The sequence below is a fragment of the Solea solea genome, chromosome 20, assembly GCF_958295425.1.
Source record: "Solea solea chromosome 20, fSolSol10.1, whole genome shotgun sequence".
NCBI classification, from domain to species: Eukaryota; Metazoa; Chordata; class Actinopteri; order Pleuronectiformes; family Soleidae; genus Solea; species Solea solea.
This window is the reverse complement of record NC_081153.1, coordinates 4,329,659-4,348,466: the sequence shown is the minus strand read 5'-3', so window position 1 is coordinate 4,348,466 and position 18,808 is coordinate 4,329,659. Positions and strand designations below refer to the sequence as shown.

Below are 18,808 nucleotides of genomic sequence, written 5' to 3'. Positions count from 1 at the left end.
CTGGATCTCAAGTGTGTGATTGTGTGAAAGACGCCCCGTGTTGCACTGTTAATCATCTGTCAGAAGTGAATGGATGGCTCTCGGGAGATATTCAATAATCGGTTCAAACAACGCCCTAAATATAGACTGACAATTCTCTGAGATGATTAGACTCACATCACACACACACACACATACACACACAAAACACAGGTGGACAGAACGGGCCCAGATTCTGTCCTTCACACCCAGCAGAGGTCAGGTTTGAATGACTGATGACCCAGACAAGTCATTTTACCCAAGTGTCTACTTTTCTTGTGACTCTGTCTGATTGTCTGTGATCTGCCTGTTCTCGTACTCACTTTACATCAGCACAAGGACACATATTTGAGAACAACTGGGGTTAATGTAAACACAACACAACATTGTTTGTAGGAGCCACATTAAAGTTGAATATTTTCAGCATGTAGGATGACTTTTGTTGGTAAATCTAATGTATTTGTTGTGTGTGTGCATGTTAATTTGTGCGCTCAGGTGGTGAGGGCAGGGCTGAGGTTTTAAATTTGACGGTGGACGGTGTCATTGACTGTATTGGAGCACCGCATAGTATTGAAAAGACCTTGTTTTTGACAACATCTCCCTTTTCTCTCCCTCTGCACGTCAAAAACGTTTAAGCAAAGCCCATAGGAACCATAAGAATAATAGGCATTCATTTACTAAATTAATGGTCAACTATTTTGATAATCGATTCATCGGTTTGAAGCTTTTTTCATGATTAAAACATCATTTATGATTGTTTTAGCTTAGATGTGAATATTTTCTTGTTTCTTTGATCCATAGAACAAAGAAATCATTACTAATTTTTGGTTTGTGGACAAAAACAAGACATTTGAGAACATCATCATTTCCAGATTTGACAAACACTGTTTAACAACGTTTTCTGACAAATTCTTACGGACCCAACGATTACTTGATTAATCGAGAAAATTAGTTGCAGCTCTACACTAAACTGTTGGACAAAAGAAAGAAAGCATTAAGGGAAAGACACGTCGTCAAATTCCCTTCTTGATGTGTGACGGTGAAGCGATAATTTCCAGGTCATACTTTCCACGTGACGTAAATTATGACATCCGTCCATTTCTGCGTTTTACGCACAAACTCAAATCAAATGAGGAAATCACTGCTACTGGAATGGAATATGGGATTAAACGAATAAGGACACCCCATGTTTGAGTATGAGTATGCACAAATCTGCGGGCTTATTCATGGATGCAGAAATGTGAACCCTCTCTCAGCAGGCCTCAGAATGCAGAATAAGTATGGCCCGGCCCTAAGACACATGCACACACACAGAGACAGAGAGAGACAGAGAGACAGAGAGACAGAGAGACAGAGAGAGAGAGAGAGAGAGAGACATTGTTACCATGTATTACATAACAGTGGAATGCAGTAAGTAAGAAGAGTAACCTCGATGTCAGCTTTTTTTAAAACGACTATGATGCAAACCCTCACTAACTAACTAACCAACACATGCCTCTTGGCCACTTACAGTAAAGTGAACTCAAATCCCTGTTCTCAGCGTGTCACTGTACATGCTAATGAGATACTTATTCTTCCCTGCCACCGGGGGAGATTGATGAGAATGAGGACTTGTCTCTATTTTTACTTTTTCTTTTCCTCCTCTCATTCCTCTCCAGATGCCCCTCGGGGTGCCACAAAAACAAATTGCGATGATCAACTACATTTCCCACTGTGCTCTCGTCGAAAAGTGAGCTCACAGCTCCACTCCATAGATGATGCATGAGAGGGGGTTGATTCGGAGGGCTCTCGCTCTGCCACCGTTTGTGGGAGCCAAACAAACAGCTCGAGCTAACACAACACTGACTACACCGTGTATAGAGATAGGAAGGGTGTCAGTTTCAGCTGAAACTAATTATGCGTTTCAGCATTTTTCTTTAATCCTGCTGAAAAACACTCAAACAAAACAACCAACAATTTTACACGTAATACCAACGTAATAGGGGGGAGGACGGGACGTGGGGACAGGACAGGGCACATTCAATTTTGTTGCAGAACCAGGTCAGCGGAAGCATCGGGAAGTTGTTATGTAATACTGTATAAATCTTCATACACAGCAGCCTGGGAGTGTTTGGGCCTTGGAAGAGATTCTCTAGAACAGGGGTGTCAAACTCATTTTAGTTCAGGGGCCACATACAGCCCGATCTGATCCCAAGTGGGACAGACCAGTAAAATAATGGCATAATAACCTTTAAACAACAAGAACTCTTTTTTTCCCTTTGTTTTACAAAACATGTTATGAACAAACTGACTTTTCCTGAGAAAAATAAGTGTAATTTCTAGAATATTATGCTTTTTAATTTACCATTTACACATGTGCATTACAACTTACAACATCACAGTTGATTTATATGATTCTGAGACTGAAAATGATAGTATTTCACATTATGATTAGATTCTAATCAAATTCATACTGCGGGCCAGAATGGACCCTCCGGCAGGCCAGTTCTGGCCAGCAGGTCGTAAGTTTGACACCCCTGCTCTAGAATCTTTGCTTAATCAATTTTAATCGATGACTGTTTTTGCCTTACTTAAGTGGAACAAAGAAGAACAAAGAATATACCGATACTTTAATTACTGAAAAGAGCAAATTACACACGTGCCCAGGACTTTCCCTAAAGCAATTTTATAAGGAGCTAATTTGAGATTTCCTTAAATGAGAATAAATTACAATTACAGTATATTTCACTGTGGTAACAGGTTTTTTCACTGCTCATTATTTCAAGCTACGGCCAAAAGTAAATATTGATCAGTGTTTGTCCAACCTGGAAATGACGATGTTCTCGGAATGTCTTGTTTTGTCCACAAAGAAACCAGACAATATTCGCATTTAAGAAGCTGGAAAAATCACAGAAACTGGTTTTAATTCTTTAGAAAACGCTCCAACCATATAATCACTTGGTCACAATGGTTGACGATTAATTTAGTAATGGATTAATCGTTTCAGCCCTATTGACAGCATTGGTACCTTTTCAATTCCATTCCAGTGTAAGGCTAAACATGTTGTGTATGTTCAGAGTGTCATTTTACAACATGCAGATAAATGGATTAGTCAGCTTTCGACAATGCTGTGATTCAACATCTTCTGATGTTGACCCCCCAAAACCTGTCAGCTGTCTGGTTAGCTCAACTGACACTAACCAGAAGGATAATCACGGGGTCAACGTAAAACCCCCCGTTGACAAGATGACACACCATGTTTGTGTGTGCGCAGGACGAGAGAGAGAGAGCACAGTGTACATTTTGTAGTGCTGCGTGAATTAGCTACTGTGTAGTAAAAATTTAACGGCCGCTGAATTAACTGCTTTGACACAAACAACCTTCTGTATCGCCCCCTAAAAAGGGGGTGTTTTTCGCCGACTGAAATCTGACCAGCTTCGTGTAAATATCACTTTATCCGAAAACATCTGAGCACGATGACAAATCTTATGCGACTAGCCTATTAACCTCGTCCCCGTTCCTGTATTTACAGTGTATGAAGTGCTTTTGAGCTCCCAATTAGAGGATACACACTGTCAGTGACATTTTCAGCACAACAAACCCTGTCTCAGACTACTGATGAATACAGAGTAGCCACCTTAATTTTATTAATCCCCTTAGGGAAAGTATTTCTCTGCATTTTGACCCATCCTAGAATTAGGAGCAGTGGGCTGCCACACTGAGTAGCGCCGGGGAGCATTGGGAGTTGGGTACCTTGCTCAGGGGTACCCCAGCCCTTTTTGGCCGGGTGGGGATTTGAACCGGCGACCTTCCGGTTACAAGTCAAGTTCCCTTTCCACTTGGCCAAGGGCTGCCCAAACACTACTGCCTTAAACACTACAAATCCTTGTTGATGAACTTATCAGACTTACTTAAATATGTATGTATTTGAGATGAGTCAATACAGTTCTCACCATCAATATAACATTTAAAAATATATAAATTTCATCTTTATGAGAGCTGAATATTCCTCAAACAACTGGAGCATTACGTTTCTGAAAGTGAGTTAATGGAAGTAGTAAATGGATCAGCACAAAGGAACAGCTTGGTGGTTGTTAAGAAGATATAAAATGACAGTGCCAGATTCTATTGGTAGAAACTCAAGACAAATTGGACAAGAACATTTGTTATCAAAACGTCCCTGTACTTTATTTTTCTATTCTTCTATTTTGTCCTTTTCCCAAACAAAAAGGATAACAAAGACACTTCCCATGTGCTCTGCCAGGCTGTGGGACCAGAGAAAGTGGCACAGCAGCTAAATATAGAGTCGCCAGGTCACACCCACTCCACACGCACGCACGCACACACACACACACACACACACACACTGAGAGGGAGAGAGAGAGAGAGAGAGAGACAAACACATGAGAAGGTGAAGAATAAAAGCCTCTTTCACACTAACATTTGTGGGTAAACCCACTAAAAAACCTTCGTCAGAGGTTGTTCTGACCTAGGGTGTTTTTCCTCATGCCTGCATCACTTGCCAGGGAATTGTGACTTCATGGACATGCTAGAAACTAAATGAGTCGGGTTGGAAGATAAAAAAACACATCATAGCCCTAGGTCCCAAGATTTTAAAAAAGTAAGGATTGGCATTAATGCCAACAACTAAAGCAACACACAAAACTCCTCTTGGAAGAGTGGTAAAACATCTTCAACTTAACTCAAGCCGGTCCAACTGCCCACAGCTCAGTCATGAAGATGACTGATTATGCTAATGAGCGGAGAATGGTGCAATCTTTAGCAAAAATGGAGCAGAAGAAGTGCGCGTTAACCATCTCCCCACTGATGCTGGAAGAAGGTTGTTATCAGTTAGATTCATATAAGTTATCTTAAATAATTTGCTGTGAGTTGCAATCATAAGTTACAACACCACTAAGCGTTAATATTTTTTGTCTAAACAAAGTGTAGAATATCAAAAATGCATTTGCACCACACACTTTGAGGAAGTTTTTTTCAAAGCATATGCAATAACATGAGCTTTCAGCATTACATCATCGAAATAATGGCATGACATCAGCCTTCTCAACCTACCAGTAGGTACGATAGGCCCCAACTCGACCATAGATATAGGACATAATTAAGTTCATTGTCTGCCAATAGTCAAATCAGGGCGCATGCCCCAACAAGTGTGGAATAAAAGTATACGCAGGTGAGAGAGGGGAGGGATCGGAGGCCACAGTACAGTAGACAGTAAGGGAAGACAGGTGAGGTGAGGAAGAGTGGTGTGTAAAAATGACGGCAGACAGGAGCGGGTGAGGAATGACAAGTGGACAGCGACACACACACAGACACACAGGGTGAGGGAAAGACAGATGGTAATGATGTATGAACCAGTCAGTCACAGTCAAACCTGTCAAACTCTACATTCAAATGTCTGTCATGACGGAGATGCAAAATTTGAATTTACCTCCCACTGATGGGACTGACGAACGGCAGAAGCAGGAATAATAATACTGTGTTGTGTACCTGTCAGCTGGATGAGGGCAGAGCCAGTCTGGGCATAACACCACTTGTGATTAGTTGTCCAGCAAGTCATGCTTGATAATTCTTCCACAGATTGTTAAAAAAAAAACACAAGGAGCTGAGGATTTTGGAGTAATTTGCTGATGGAGAAACATGTTCCGCTGCTACCATCGGCTAATGATAGAGCGATTGGCTGCTGTACCGAAGGAACCCCAATCCACTGTGGGCACAGTCACAGCAGCTGAGGCTGATCCTGGGATTCCTGTGGGGAGATATTCCAACCCAGCAGACAACCAAAACTGCTCATTCTGCTCCCGTCTACGCATCCATATGGAAAAGCTGGTGCAAAAATTTCCAAGCCAAGGCCCGAGTTGTCAGCGAAGACAATTTCAGTGGGCAACAGCAGCGCGCAGAGTGGATGCATGGCCTCAGGGTGCACTCCATGTGGGCATTAGGTGAGTTGCTAATCTGCCAGTCTTTCAGAAAGACAGGTTCCTGGAGGTAATCCTGAAGTGTGGGAGGTATAATGATTATAATATGCCTGCACTGCATTTATGCACCATGAGAAGCGGCTTAGCATTAGGATGGAGACTTGAGGCTGTAGAGATGAGGGTTACATAAAAAAACATCCGAGTCATTCGTTCACTGCTATGAGTCCAGGGGAACCACTCACTGTCAGAGGGTAACAGTGCATACAACCCAGAATACATCATGAAAAAAAGTTAAATAAAAAGTACATTGTGTACAAATATGTAAACAATGAGTGAATGCAATGTTATTCCAAAAACAATAATAACAAATTATCTCAAAATCAAAGTGGCGCTCAAGATTTATGATAGTTGTCATGGTATCATGCTTATCAATATTGTCAGTTTCTTTAATATCTATATATGTGCTCCTTGGAGATTTTCAATTAGCTTCCTCCTGTGAGGAGAAGTAAAGAGGACAATAACTGCGAAAATAGTTTGGGCAGACAGGTGAAAATTAAACATCTTCATGGAAAAGGAGGGAAGGTCTTTTTGCAGCATTGACCCGAAAACGGTAGTTCCAATGTATATCACATACAGGTGATGCAGACGTAATCAGGCCTGATGGGGGTGCCATTCACCCAGTTTATATACCATATAAAAAACACTGAATTCACAGAGCTGATATCACAACACTGCCACTGGAGCTTGATAAAATAATGGATTTACAAAAATGACAACATTTCAGACCTAATTTAACTCCAACGGATAGAGTGGAGAGGATACAGTTACATTCAATGGTCACATCTTTAGAAAACCTGTTCAATTGATTGTTAACGAAATCATCTAACGCGTGGCAACAATTCAATGCATTCAGGCATGTAGACATGGTGAAGACAACCTGTTGAGGTTCAAACCGAGCAGAAGAAAAAGGGTGGTTGTGAGTACTTCGGAAATTGCTGATCTACTGGGATATACTGGGGTGGAGTGACTCAGTGGTTAAGACCGGTACCCTGTGTGCAAAAGACATCATGGTCTCAATTTCAACTCCACCCCTGGCTGATTGTACTCCCTTGTAAGTCGCTTTGGATAAAAGAGTCTGCTAAATGACATGTAATGTAATGTAATATTTACTCACAACCATCTCTAGGACTTTAAGAATGGTCATATGAAGAAAAATACTCCACTGAGCAGTGGTTTTCTGGGTAAAATGTCTTGTTGACACAAGAGGTCAGCGGAAAATGGCCAGACTAGTTTGAAATTATAGATAGGAAACAGTAACTCAAACAACCACTCGCGACAACAACAGTATGAAGACGACCATCTTGCTTGAAGTAGAGAGGCTACAGCAGACAGTTTATTAGGTAAATGTAATACCTAAAGAAGTGTCTGGTGAGTGTATAGCCGTCTCACAATAAGAAAAAGGAGATGATAGAAAAATCACAGGGTTTGGTGGACAGACAGTGTTGTGTTTGTGGGTATTTGAAACAAGAGACACACTGCATGGTGTCTCTAAATACAATTACATTAATAGCCAACCCATGTGAATTATACAACTCTATTACATTTCACATTTTATTCATAATCAATAGGCTATTAGCAACAGCTCAGGAGGATGTTATTGGTGCTGCAACTAATTATTTTCAAAATCAATTAATCATTCAATTGTTTTCTCAATTCATTGATTGTTGTTTGGTCCATAAAATGTTGAAATCTGTTGCTTGGTATTTCCAAAACCTCAAAATTATATTCTCTTTGGAGCAAAAAACATTTAATAAGATGAGAAATCACAGAGCTTGGTTCCAACTATAAAAAACAACACTCAAAGCTATTAATATATTATCAAAGCAGTTGATGATTAATTTAGTAACTGAAAAAACAGTTCAGTATTTTTTACCTTGCCGTGTCCACACTCAGGAATTCAGAGAAACCAAACGTCCACAAACGTTTCAAAAATAACAAATCCAAAAACAGTCCCATGACATAAACGCACCGTAAAAGCGATAAAAAAAATGTTCCTAAAACAAAGTCACTACCAGTGTTTCCTGGGTTGCCTGTTCTGGAACAACTGTATCATGGTAAAAACGCAGTAACACTGATACACCCACCCCTCAGTCACAACGCAGCAAGGGGTGAGAGGCAGATGCCAGAAATATCAATCACTCTTTCAGTATGGAAACTACCACAACACACTCAGGGATCATTCCACATCAAGGCGGTCACTGGGTCATGTGTGCATGTTGTGTACTTGTTTTGTAACCTCTTTAAGAACTTTTGAGGCATAAACACTGACCTTGTCAGGAGCAGTAGTCCAAAACCTGGTGCTAATGAGGCAAAACCTAATTTCAAAGGAACCATTTAAGTTTAGGGCTAAGATTTGGGCATTAACTGGTCGTGGTTAAAGATACAGATAACGCTTTGTTTGGGCTGGGCAAATACATGGAAGTCAATGCAGTGTCTTAAGAAGAATAGTTATGCAAACCTGTGTGTGTGTGTGTGTGTGTGTGTGTGTGTGTGTGTGTGTGTTCTCGCGGATGCAAATTATGTCAACACTGCGCACACACCTCAGAGGCACGGGACTTGCAGGGGTCTCCTAGAGGTCAAGTAGGCATTAGACTGACTGAGACAACAAAGCAGTTGACTCAACAACACTACTACAAGTCTCCCCGGAGACAATGCCACACATACCCCGAGGAGTGGTTTGAGTGAATGTGGTTCTGTGCATACGTACATGTATATTCACACACACACACACAAAAAAGAAAACACAGGGAATGTAACAGCTGCCTGAGCGTGGACAGACTGTACGGGTGGGTGTGGCTGAGTCAGCAAAGGGAGGGGCAAAGTTGTCCTCTTGCCACCAAAATAAATCGATAAATTGATAAATAAATAAATCGATAAATGAATTAATGAACAAATAAATAAATAAAACTCACTCACAGCATCTTCCTAATCTGATTAAAGAGTGGCTCACATAATCTTGTAATGGCTCCCACAGCAGCTGACTTGGACACACCGCTCCTACTAAACCAGCTGTTACGGGTCAGGAGAAACCAGAACTGTGCACATGTGTGTGCATCCCCTGCATAGCTGTGGACTTCCCACATTCACGGCGTGACAGGCATTCCTTACCGAGGGATGTGTGTGGGAATGGCAGGAATTCCTTGAGGCTGAAGGAGCACACAGAAATAGGGTGCCCATGACCTGGACCCGTGACCTACATCCTGATCAGAGACATTCTAAGAAGTCTGGTAGGAAAACTGCAGTTTGGTTTGAGCGCAAGCTTGTTTTATTCATGACTGTGTCACCGTTTTACTATGGGAAAAACTAGCATGTCGTTTATTTAACTTGGACCCTTTACATTGATTCAAGTCCATCTGAGACATTTGGGCACCAGTGTAAATGACCAGACTGTTGTAATCTTATTCTACGTCTGTTCAGCAGCTTAGTTTGTGCGCTTCTGGAAACCAGCAACTACTAGAGGAAAACAATAAGTCAACAGTTGTTTAACATGTTTGCTTGTGCTTAGATTTGCTGATTCATGCCATCTCTAACACACGATAAACATATGAAAAACCCAAAGCCTGACAGGTGTGCCATGCCATGACACAGTTGTCAAGCTGTGACTGGAGTTGTTTTTTTTGGGCTAGAGGTTTAATGAACACTTATGCTGTCAAACTCCTATTTGCAAAACTGTATGTGACACTACTATTAAATTAAAAGGTCAACGATTATGTGACTGAAACACGTCTTCCTACTGGGGCAGGTGTCACTTCTAATATGGTCATCAGGGCGTTCTCAATACATTTCAAATAAAGGAAAATACTGTATTATTTTTCAGTTTTAGAGTGGTATTTCTCTTTCGAGTGCTCTTCATTCGGGACACTTTTCATCATCTTCCTTATTATTAACGATCACCTTCTGCCCTGTTTACTTCATAATAATATTTGCACCTCGTGTTTTCCATTCGCAGCCAGCAATAAGACTGCTATTATTCAGCTTTGATTGGCAGCTGGCTGTTGCTCGGTACTGGACAACACACAAAAAACAAGACGGCCTGTTCTGGTTGGTTGGTTGTTGTTGTGATCAGACGGAGCTGTGTTGCTCTAACAATGCACCTACTGTGGGTTAAACTGGCATTGGCTGTGCCACTGTACACACAATTATGTTGGTAACAACAACACTACCAGGCAAATGTTTGAGAACACCTCGAGTTCCCACACGTGCGTTTAGCTTTCTCCCTCTGACCAGCTCAGTGGGGGTAAAGGTCAGGAGACTATTCCTTCATGTCGCGCATTGATGTATGACGTATGATTCTTTTATTCTGGTGTTTGTGTTCATTATTTTGTTCTGAACTTCTGTTGTCTTCTTCTCAACACTCTGACAGCAATATACAGGGCACAGTAAGAGTTTGCAGCTTTAATGGACCCCATTTTCCTAATCCCTGTTTTCTATCATACATTTATTTTTATTTATTTTAACTTGAGCAGTTTAGAGCACACGTTTACAAGTATTATGGTCATTTGTTGGCGTTGAACGGCTTTCAATAAAAGCTGGAAAATGTGGCTGATGTAAAATGTCTGACTGATGGCGTAGTTGACGAGAGAGCAATGTACCCATATTTTAAGATGACATTTCTGCCAATTCACTATAATCCGGTATGGTACAACTCTCCGCTCTTTCTTACTGCATTTTTTTTTATAGATACTCCTGATGCTGCTGAGTCAAATCCAACCCACCGCTAAAAATGATCTCTCAAGACAGCCATCTGGGTTAATCTAGGAGAGAAAACCTGCACTAAAAAAACACACTTTTCTTTTAAAAGAGAAGCACTTATTTTCATGCTGCATTATAAATCTGGCTTTGTCAATGAAATGGGGTATCATTATTTAGAAACATGAAGCTGACAGAGTAAATGAATCAACGGCGCAGCCCGACTGTTGGTTTCCTAACCACTCAGATGCTCCGTGTGCTTCCATTTTCCCCCCAGTTTGTCCCCAAACTTGAGATTTGGCCGAGTAGACGCAGCGAGAAAAAAGCACCATCCTTCGTTTATCTCCACCTCTCTCTCTCTCTCTCTCTGGTTTCTCCATCCATCCAGACCTCTAATAGCAGGGTAGGCTAACCAAGCGAGAAGGAGGCCAGGGTTACCCCAGCGACCCAAACACAGCAGGGGGGGGGGGGGGGGGGGGGGGGGAGACATAGGGGGAAGAGAGAATGGTGGCTTGTTATTGGTGCCAAGAGTTCATTCGTCTGGGTCTTTTAGCACAACCTGATCTCATTCTGACAAACTGTGACGAGTCAGAGAAAGAACAGTTATTCAGACTAAGTGTCATACATTAAATTCTAATGTATTTCATGTAATCTTAGAATAACTGTGGCTGTGTGTTCCATGGAAGAGAGAGTAAGAGGTCTGTATTCAGTCGAGTCCTGCTGCTGTTTAATGTCAACAGCTTAATGCAGCTCTGTCAGTTGCAACCGTTCCAATCTGCACAAATGCGCCATCTGCAGGTGATGCAGAGGTTTCATTTCAGCATGCAACTGATTACTGAAGATTTACATTAATTCAACTAGCAGGCAGACAGAGAGGGAAACAGAGTAGAAAGACAGACCGTGATGTTTATGGTCAATCCCACAACATTCCCTCATCGCAAAGCACTCTCCAGCACATCTGTCAAGGTCCAAAGGCATTAATATTATTACATAACAGCACGGCCCCTGCCTCCCACTTGCAACCCACTCCTCAGTCAGCCAGTCATAACAGTGGCTGTGGATGCCAGGCCAACAGAAGGACAGGCCTAACCCTCCACACTACCACCTTAAAAACAGAAATGATAACTTAAGCACCAGAGAGCTGCAGAAAAAACACTGGCCTGACAGCTTTATGCAGTAGCTATGAAGCCAAGCATTGTCTCCATACTGTATAATTACACTCATGTTGTCTCCACTGCCTTTTTGTGCGAGTGCTAGCGCAGTTTGCATCAACGCCCCAAGCCTTTTGGGGCAGCCTGCCAACTCACTGTCCTCCTATAGAGCTAGGGTTAAAGACTTAATGAATGAATGAATTACTGAATGAATGGATGCATTAAGTATTTCACTAAAGCTATTCAAAATAAACGACTGTGTACACCTTTCTACAAAAAAAAGTAAAACTTTCCACTGGAGCACAGGGGACTAAACGGTCTTAAAGATTGGAGTGGTCATGTGTCTCCTCAGAATGTCAAAGCAGTGTAGGACAGCACACACTGGCATATATCAACCCTTTATATGACATTACAGACCATCATCTTAACACACTCAGGCAGGATCTATACTATCACAATAAAAAGGGAGAGTGTGTATGAAAGGGAGCAAAATAAATTAAATTTTAAAGAATGAGAAAAGACAGATAAAGCAGTGCTGGAGGAAACAACAGACATTGTCCAGGTCAACTCATCATGGAGAAGCTTTTAACACTAAAGAGACGAGCACTAGGCCCACTTAGCCAACCATGGCATCATCTCCTAACACTAACACCGTCGACAAACAACAAAAACTTGGCAAAAGCTGCACACACCACTGATGTTCTACGCAGCGTGTTCAAGTTGATGCATGTGAGAATGTTTTACCTGCTATCTGACTGGATACATCTCCTTTTGGCTCTTTAGGGAGGGATCCATCTGTGGATAAATAAAAAACAAAGAGAAAGTACATAAATTATCTCAATAAATGGGATAAGAAATTGATTATGCATTGGTTAATTTCTGGTATGGCTTTACTGGTGAGAGTGGAGATTGTGGGAAAATGTGTGGAAAGACTTGGGGGGATACGACAGCAAAAGTTCTGTATGGCTCTGAGTTAACAGCTTTTTTATGCTAACATACGCACACAGTAACAACACTCACATTCTCTGTCAAGAAAGTTTTGATACCAGCTCAACTTTTAAAGATATTATAGTTTGTCCTCGGGGAAGAAATAAATGTCTGAACCAAATCACAGCTATCCATCCAACAGTGGTCGAGACATTTCAGTGACATTGTAATTTGCTCAAGTGTGGCTAAAAAAGACAATAGGACCACTCATAGCAACAACTATGGGAGACCGGCGCCATTTGTCCAATAAAAACAAAAGCTGAGGCTTTTACAATAAGGTTTTTGCATTAGTTAAAGTCTGATGGAAAACTCCAACATTAGCTTGCTCAGTAAAGCGAAAACCAAACCAGAATCCACAGGGAAAACTTTGTTTTATGACAAACAACTCCTAATTTTCAGAAATCCGAGCACACCTAAAGCCACTTGTGTGAGACGTTAAGTCACAGAGTTTCTCAGCCGCACTCTCCCTTCCTTTGTAATTAGTCCACCAAAACAGCACGCTCCACTTCCACTGGATCAGTGCATCCAGGAGTCACTTTCTCATCACTGTATAACTCATGACCGAAGCTCACTCACTGGTCTCTCAAACAACAATTGGCCCCTTGATGGGAGTCTATAGGCTGCTGTTGTGACAGACGGTGAGACGCAGTCAGTGTCATGTGCCGTCAACATGTTAACAGACTGAACGCTTGACTCAGTGACACATGCTCCCTCTGTTCTGACTCAGGCAAACTCGTGTTCCCTGGATTTTGGACAGAAGCTGCTGGTTGTACTTATTTAGTATCTAAAACTACTGTATGCCGTTAGATACAGTATAATGTTTTAAATGGACATTTTTGTCTGGTTCTTATTCTCCTGTGCTTTTACGGGATGGGAACAGCAACAGGTAGTGGTGATCCCTTAGTGACAAATACAACGAAATGAAAGGTATCACTGTATTTTGATAGCAACTAGTAATCAACAGGCATTCCGTATCATGTCATATCAATTTAATTAGATGATCCATTTACAAGTGTAGTAACCCTAATCATAATAATCTGTCGAATGTCAACTATAGGATAGGACATACTGAGAGCAACTAATTGTCAACTTATCTGCAATTTGATGTATACTTGACAATAAATATAGTGTTAACAGACAATCAACTTAGACTTGTGATCATATGTTGACATGATCCTGTTAACTTTCAGGTGACAGACTAATCAGAAGTCATCAACTTATCAGATCCCAACAAAGAAGTAGTTAAATGATGGTTTAAACTAATAGTCAATTACTTTTGCATGGGGTTAGGTTTATAATCTGTAGAATAACATTGAAGCACAACATATAATCTAGTGGTACTACAGCTGAATAAGCGTCAACTGATTATTAACTGATATTAAATGATACAAAATGGATTTAAAGAGTGTTTTGGCAGATGTACTGCAAGTAAACTACTTATCAAAACAAATAACATTAGTCTTGTTTTCAGATATTCTAATGCAGACATGCACATGATAATTTAATAACCTATACTACACAGATTATTCAATAAAGTACAGTAAATGTTCTGCTCTACAGCGTAGACATCGATAAGCTGAAGTGTCGTAATGAGAATCGTGTTAACAAAAGTCCTTTGTGTGGGGATTTCCATGGACCATCTGTGTTTTAAATTTATAGACTGTTGTTACAGTTTATGGCTGTGCAATATATATACAGTATATGTTATTTGTACAGACGCACACTTAAGTTTATTTTGGTGTGTCACATCATCACTACGGGGCTGTAGTGAATAAAGCTTTGCATTTGCCACACAACACAGATGAAGGCATTTGCACTAAGGCAACACTAACAAACAAACAAGGAGACGAGCAAACACGATACAGAACCGGAGAAGAACTTGAGGCAATTAAGACAAAGCAAGGAGCTCATATTTGGAGCTAAGCTATTATTTACCATTAAGTATTGTTTCATTCTGCTGTTTATTAATCAAGAAACTCATCACCGCCATGATGACCTTTCCAGAGTTGAACAAATCAGCCATGAAAGAGCACAAATACTGTGCCGTCACTTGGCAGCGAGCATGACCTTAGGCTAATGACAACCCATTCATACACGTTTACTTTTTTTCAAGCACTTCCACATAAAGTGCCAAGAAAGACAGACAGACAGACAGAAGAAGCATCTAGTTTCCCATTTGTAATCACAACACTGGTGTTGATGTGGTTGCTGTGCACAAGCTGATACTATTGTTTATACTCGCACTAATACGAGTTGAATGCAACACAAGGAGTCTTGACTGTCCAGTTTCAAGACTCTGCACCAAGTATCTGCTTGCTAAAGTCCCCTTGAGCAAGAAACGCAACTCTTCTAATGCCATATGTAACAGTCATGACCTTCAAGTCAATACCCTTGTATCATATTTAACGCACCTGTTGAGATTATGATATGAGCCTCTCTATAAAAACTGGTTCCTCGCTCTATTGGCTGAAAGAATGTACTACCTTTCCAGACAGCTGTGATTTAGCAACACACACAGTACACATAAAAACTACACATGAGTTAGCAACAACTGCCAATGCCACAGGGGCTCACGTTCATGAGAAACAGCTTTCACACGCCAACATGATGTGGGAAAACAAGAGTCGAGCATTGAAAAGACGCAATGTTCTCGGGGGAATTTTCTCTCAAGCTTTGTACCTGGGAGAACTTCACGGCGGAATGAATGAGATGAAGGGGAAATCAGGGAAAGAAGAAATGCAAGAGAGAGAGAGCCCAAACACACACATACTTCACATATTTGTAATGCCGAAGATGTCCACTTAAGCCACAGTGTGCAACAACATAATACCAGACTGCAGAAGTGGTTGCCCACATCTTATCACAATCTACACAATAAGACTTGTAAGTGACCCAGAAATCAAACACACATGGGCAAAAGGGAAATAAAACATAATGTGTATGTGCACGATAGAAACATTAGAATGGAGGCTTGTCCTCCGAGATGAGGCCATTACAGCAAAAGGTTTATCCAACCACATATTCAGACATGCACACACTCTTAGTCAACGTCATTACAGACCCTAGTAGGATAAGCTCACCACTGAAATGACAACTGGGCTGTTTGGATAAAGTTAAACAGATCACACGCACCTCTTACGACCATTGAGGAAATGACAAAGCAGAAAACGCAGCGGGTCCAGTCCAATAAAAGTTCCAAACTCCGACAATCTTGGATAGAGTGAACTCACCCAAACCTCCACTCTGTTGAACACTGTATATACTGTACGCTGAGCTGAGCTCGCTTCCACAGACACTCCACTCTCGTCCTGACACAAACTGTTTCTGTCTCAGAGCGCGCGTTAACACAAGGCCACCCTTTCTGTGGGCCCCTGCCTTCCCCTTCTCGGCAAGCACACTCATCGTTTGACTCACACACAAATAGGAAAGACCCCCTTTCATTTTAAAATACCTATTGTCTCGCTCACACCGACCGAAATGAGGTGCGATGCACAAAACAATGAGCAATGCCCTCGCTGTCAAAGCAGTCTATGAGAGTGAAGTGATATATATGGCTGTTAAGGGGGTTAAGCAAATATGTAAAATGTCAAGGGCAGAGGAATCACCCATCTGAACGGATTATTGTTGCTTGGCATGGAGCTGGCGTGAAACAATGACAGGGTGAATCATGCACGGTAATGATGGTGGCAACTTCCTGAACTCATGATCAGGTGGACATCCACTGGAGGTTTGAGAGGCAACAAACAACTTTCCTGTCCCTGTTGGTTCCTGTCGGGTTACTGCTGTAAAGACTCGGCAGTAGCAAGATGCCGGTAAGAACATAGGTATGATATGCAGAATCACAAGAACAAGCTTTTTTTTGCTTGCTTTTTGAGCAGCTCAGGTAATTAACATAGCACATAATAATCTTGTGTTGAACTTTGCTGTACAATTAGTAGTTCCTCCATTATGTGACTTGTTTCTATGTTTGCACAATTATGTGATTGGAAAAGTACAAATGTGTAAAGGTTTGAGTCAACTTTAGTTTAGGGAAATGGATGTCTATAGGATTCATTGTTGTCTGGGGCGATTGGAAGAAATTGCAGAAGAGTGTCTGCTGAGTGAGTGTTGGAGGGGAGGATAAAAGGAGACTTCAGACTGTAATAGTCTGAGCACTGCTCTGTAACTGCTCCATCTCGCAAGATTAAAACTTTGTTAAACTTGAGATCCTGATCATTGGCAACCTTTTTCTCTTAACACATAACACACAGATTATTTTCACACCAACTGCGACTCTGACGCTCTGTGCGCACATGAGAGAGAGAGAGAATGTAGTAAGTGGGGGATGAGAAAATGTAGGAAAAACTTAGCAGACACACACACACACACCTAAAATTAAATAAAACACATGCTGTGCCAAATGAATGGTAAAGGAAAAACTGATAACTCAATAAATGCAGTGGGTAAAGAGTAGGGAGGTAACTGCATTGCTAGTGTGATCTTGTCGTAGTTAAAATAAGATAGTCAAAATCTTACCTTCATTTTATCCCAACCATAATCTTCTTAAACATAATCCCCTTCAGGTGAACCTCTGTTTCATCAGCTTCTTATTTGGTATAAGACATGAGTGCTTCTATCACAAAGGATCAGCTGTTTAGACATTTAACTACCAACCACCCAGCCAGTTCTTCTTCATTCCACACTAAGTGAAAGCCTTTAACACGTCACTAGCCGTCAACCAAACTTTCACTAACAGTCTTCTGAGTCTCCTTATTAAAGGATCTATTATAAATCTATGATGAAAATTGATGACAAATGAGACTTCCATTCATTAAGCCACTACTCAACAGCTTCCTGTTAGCAGACAACACAGTTAAGTCCAGTTAACTTACTTTATTATTTTAACTTTTGGCTCAAAAAGTTATAATAAAGCCTGTTTTAAAATTTGGAAGGTAAACTACAACAACAGACAACATTTATGATCAGTGTATATGACTGAATAGTGGCATTTACATGTCCCAGAGGTCACCAACTTCAGGCTTTTATGGCCAGATATATAGATTTTTTTCTACCCAATCACGCTGTTATGCGATCTCTGTATTAGCTGTTGTAATCAAGACGAGTTAGCCCGTTCCTACACTACAAACAACTGCTTTTAAGTGATTCCTAAGGACCTCTGGGACCACTCTGTGACCTCAGCGCTTTGTAGCCTCTTCTCAAAACACACAAAAAGACCACTGACTGTGATGTTTGGAGTGGATCACTTCCTCTCAGTTACTGGCCCTTAGCATGAAAGAAAAAGGGGGGGGGAGGAAATGAAGAAGAGAGACAGACAGAGGGGGGGAGAGAGTGAGAATGGGGAGGGCAACGGTGAGATAGCAGTTTTGAATGCACTGGAGACCCTCAGTAAAAAAAAAGGAGTACAATGGTCTTTCAGGACTTGTCCTAGTTTGGTTCACACTCTCTCTTTCTACTCTTTAAATAGGAACAGTGACAATTCTGGAACTTCTTTCACACTGATCCCAATCAATCGCGAGCCAAATTGACTCTTTTGTAGATCTTTTTCATGAACCGGTAAGTACTCTGTTCACAAGGGTTAGCACTCTCGTCTATACTTCTCCTCTGCCTTATCTTTCCAAGGCCTTTCTCTCTCCAACTCTGGATATCACCTGCACTGAACAGACTTCCTTATTATCTTCTAACAGTACAATAAAATCATTCACTGGCTCCCAAAGGCTATTGTTTACACTCCTGCTACAAGAATGCGTAAAGAAAACGGTTATCTACACATGTGAGTTCACGGCCACTTGCAACCGGCGGTGCCTTTCGCACTCGTCTCCGACCTACCTACCTCCTGTCTTCTCATTTATCTCCATCTTCGCTCCATTTTTCCTCTTTACCCCCGCTCGACTCTTTTCGTTCTCTCCTTCCAGGTTGTTTTAAGAAAACAGTGGTGGAACTGCAAATTTCCCCCAAGCTCACACCAATTAGCTATCACGCCGGAGAAAT

The 18,808-nt window shown here is 41.3% G+C and overlaps 1 protein-coding gene across 6 annotated transcripts in view; it reads right to left on the bottom strand.

Annotated features, from left to right (window-relative positions):
- trioa (trio Rho guanine nucleotide exchange factor a) overlaps window positions 1-18,808 on the bottom strand; it is a 75,090-nt gene that overhangs the window by 44,035 nt on the left and 12,247 nt on the right. For all 6 annotated transcript variants that reach the window (XM_058619852.1, XM_058619848.1, XM_058619849.1 and 3 more), the window contains exon 2: window positions 12,578-12,628. In XM_058619852.1, coding sequence (XP_058475835.1) covers window positions 12,578-12,628 — 51 coding nt within the window. The remainder of the gene's footprint in view (window positions 1-12,577; window positions 12,629-18,808) is intronic.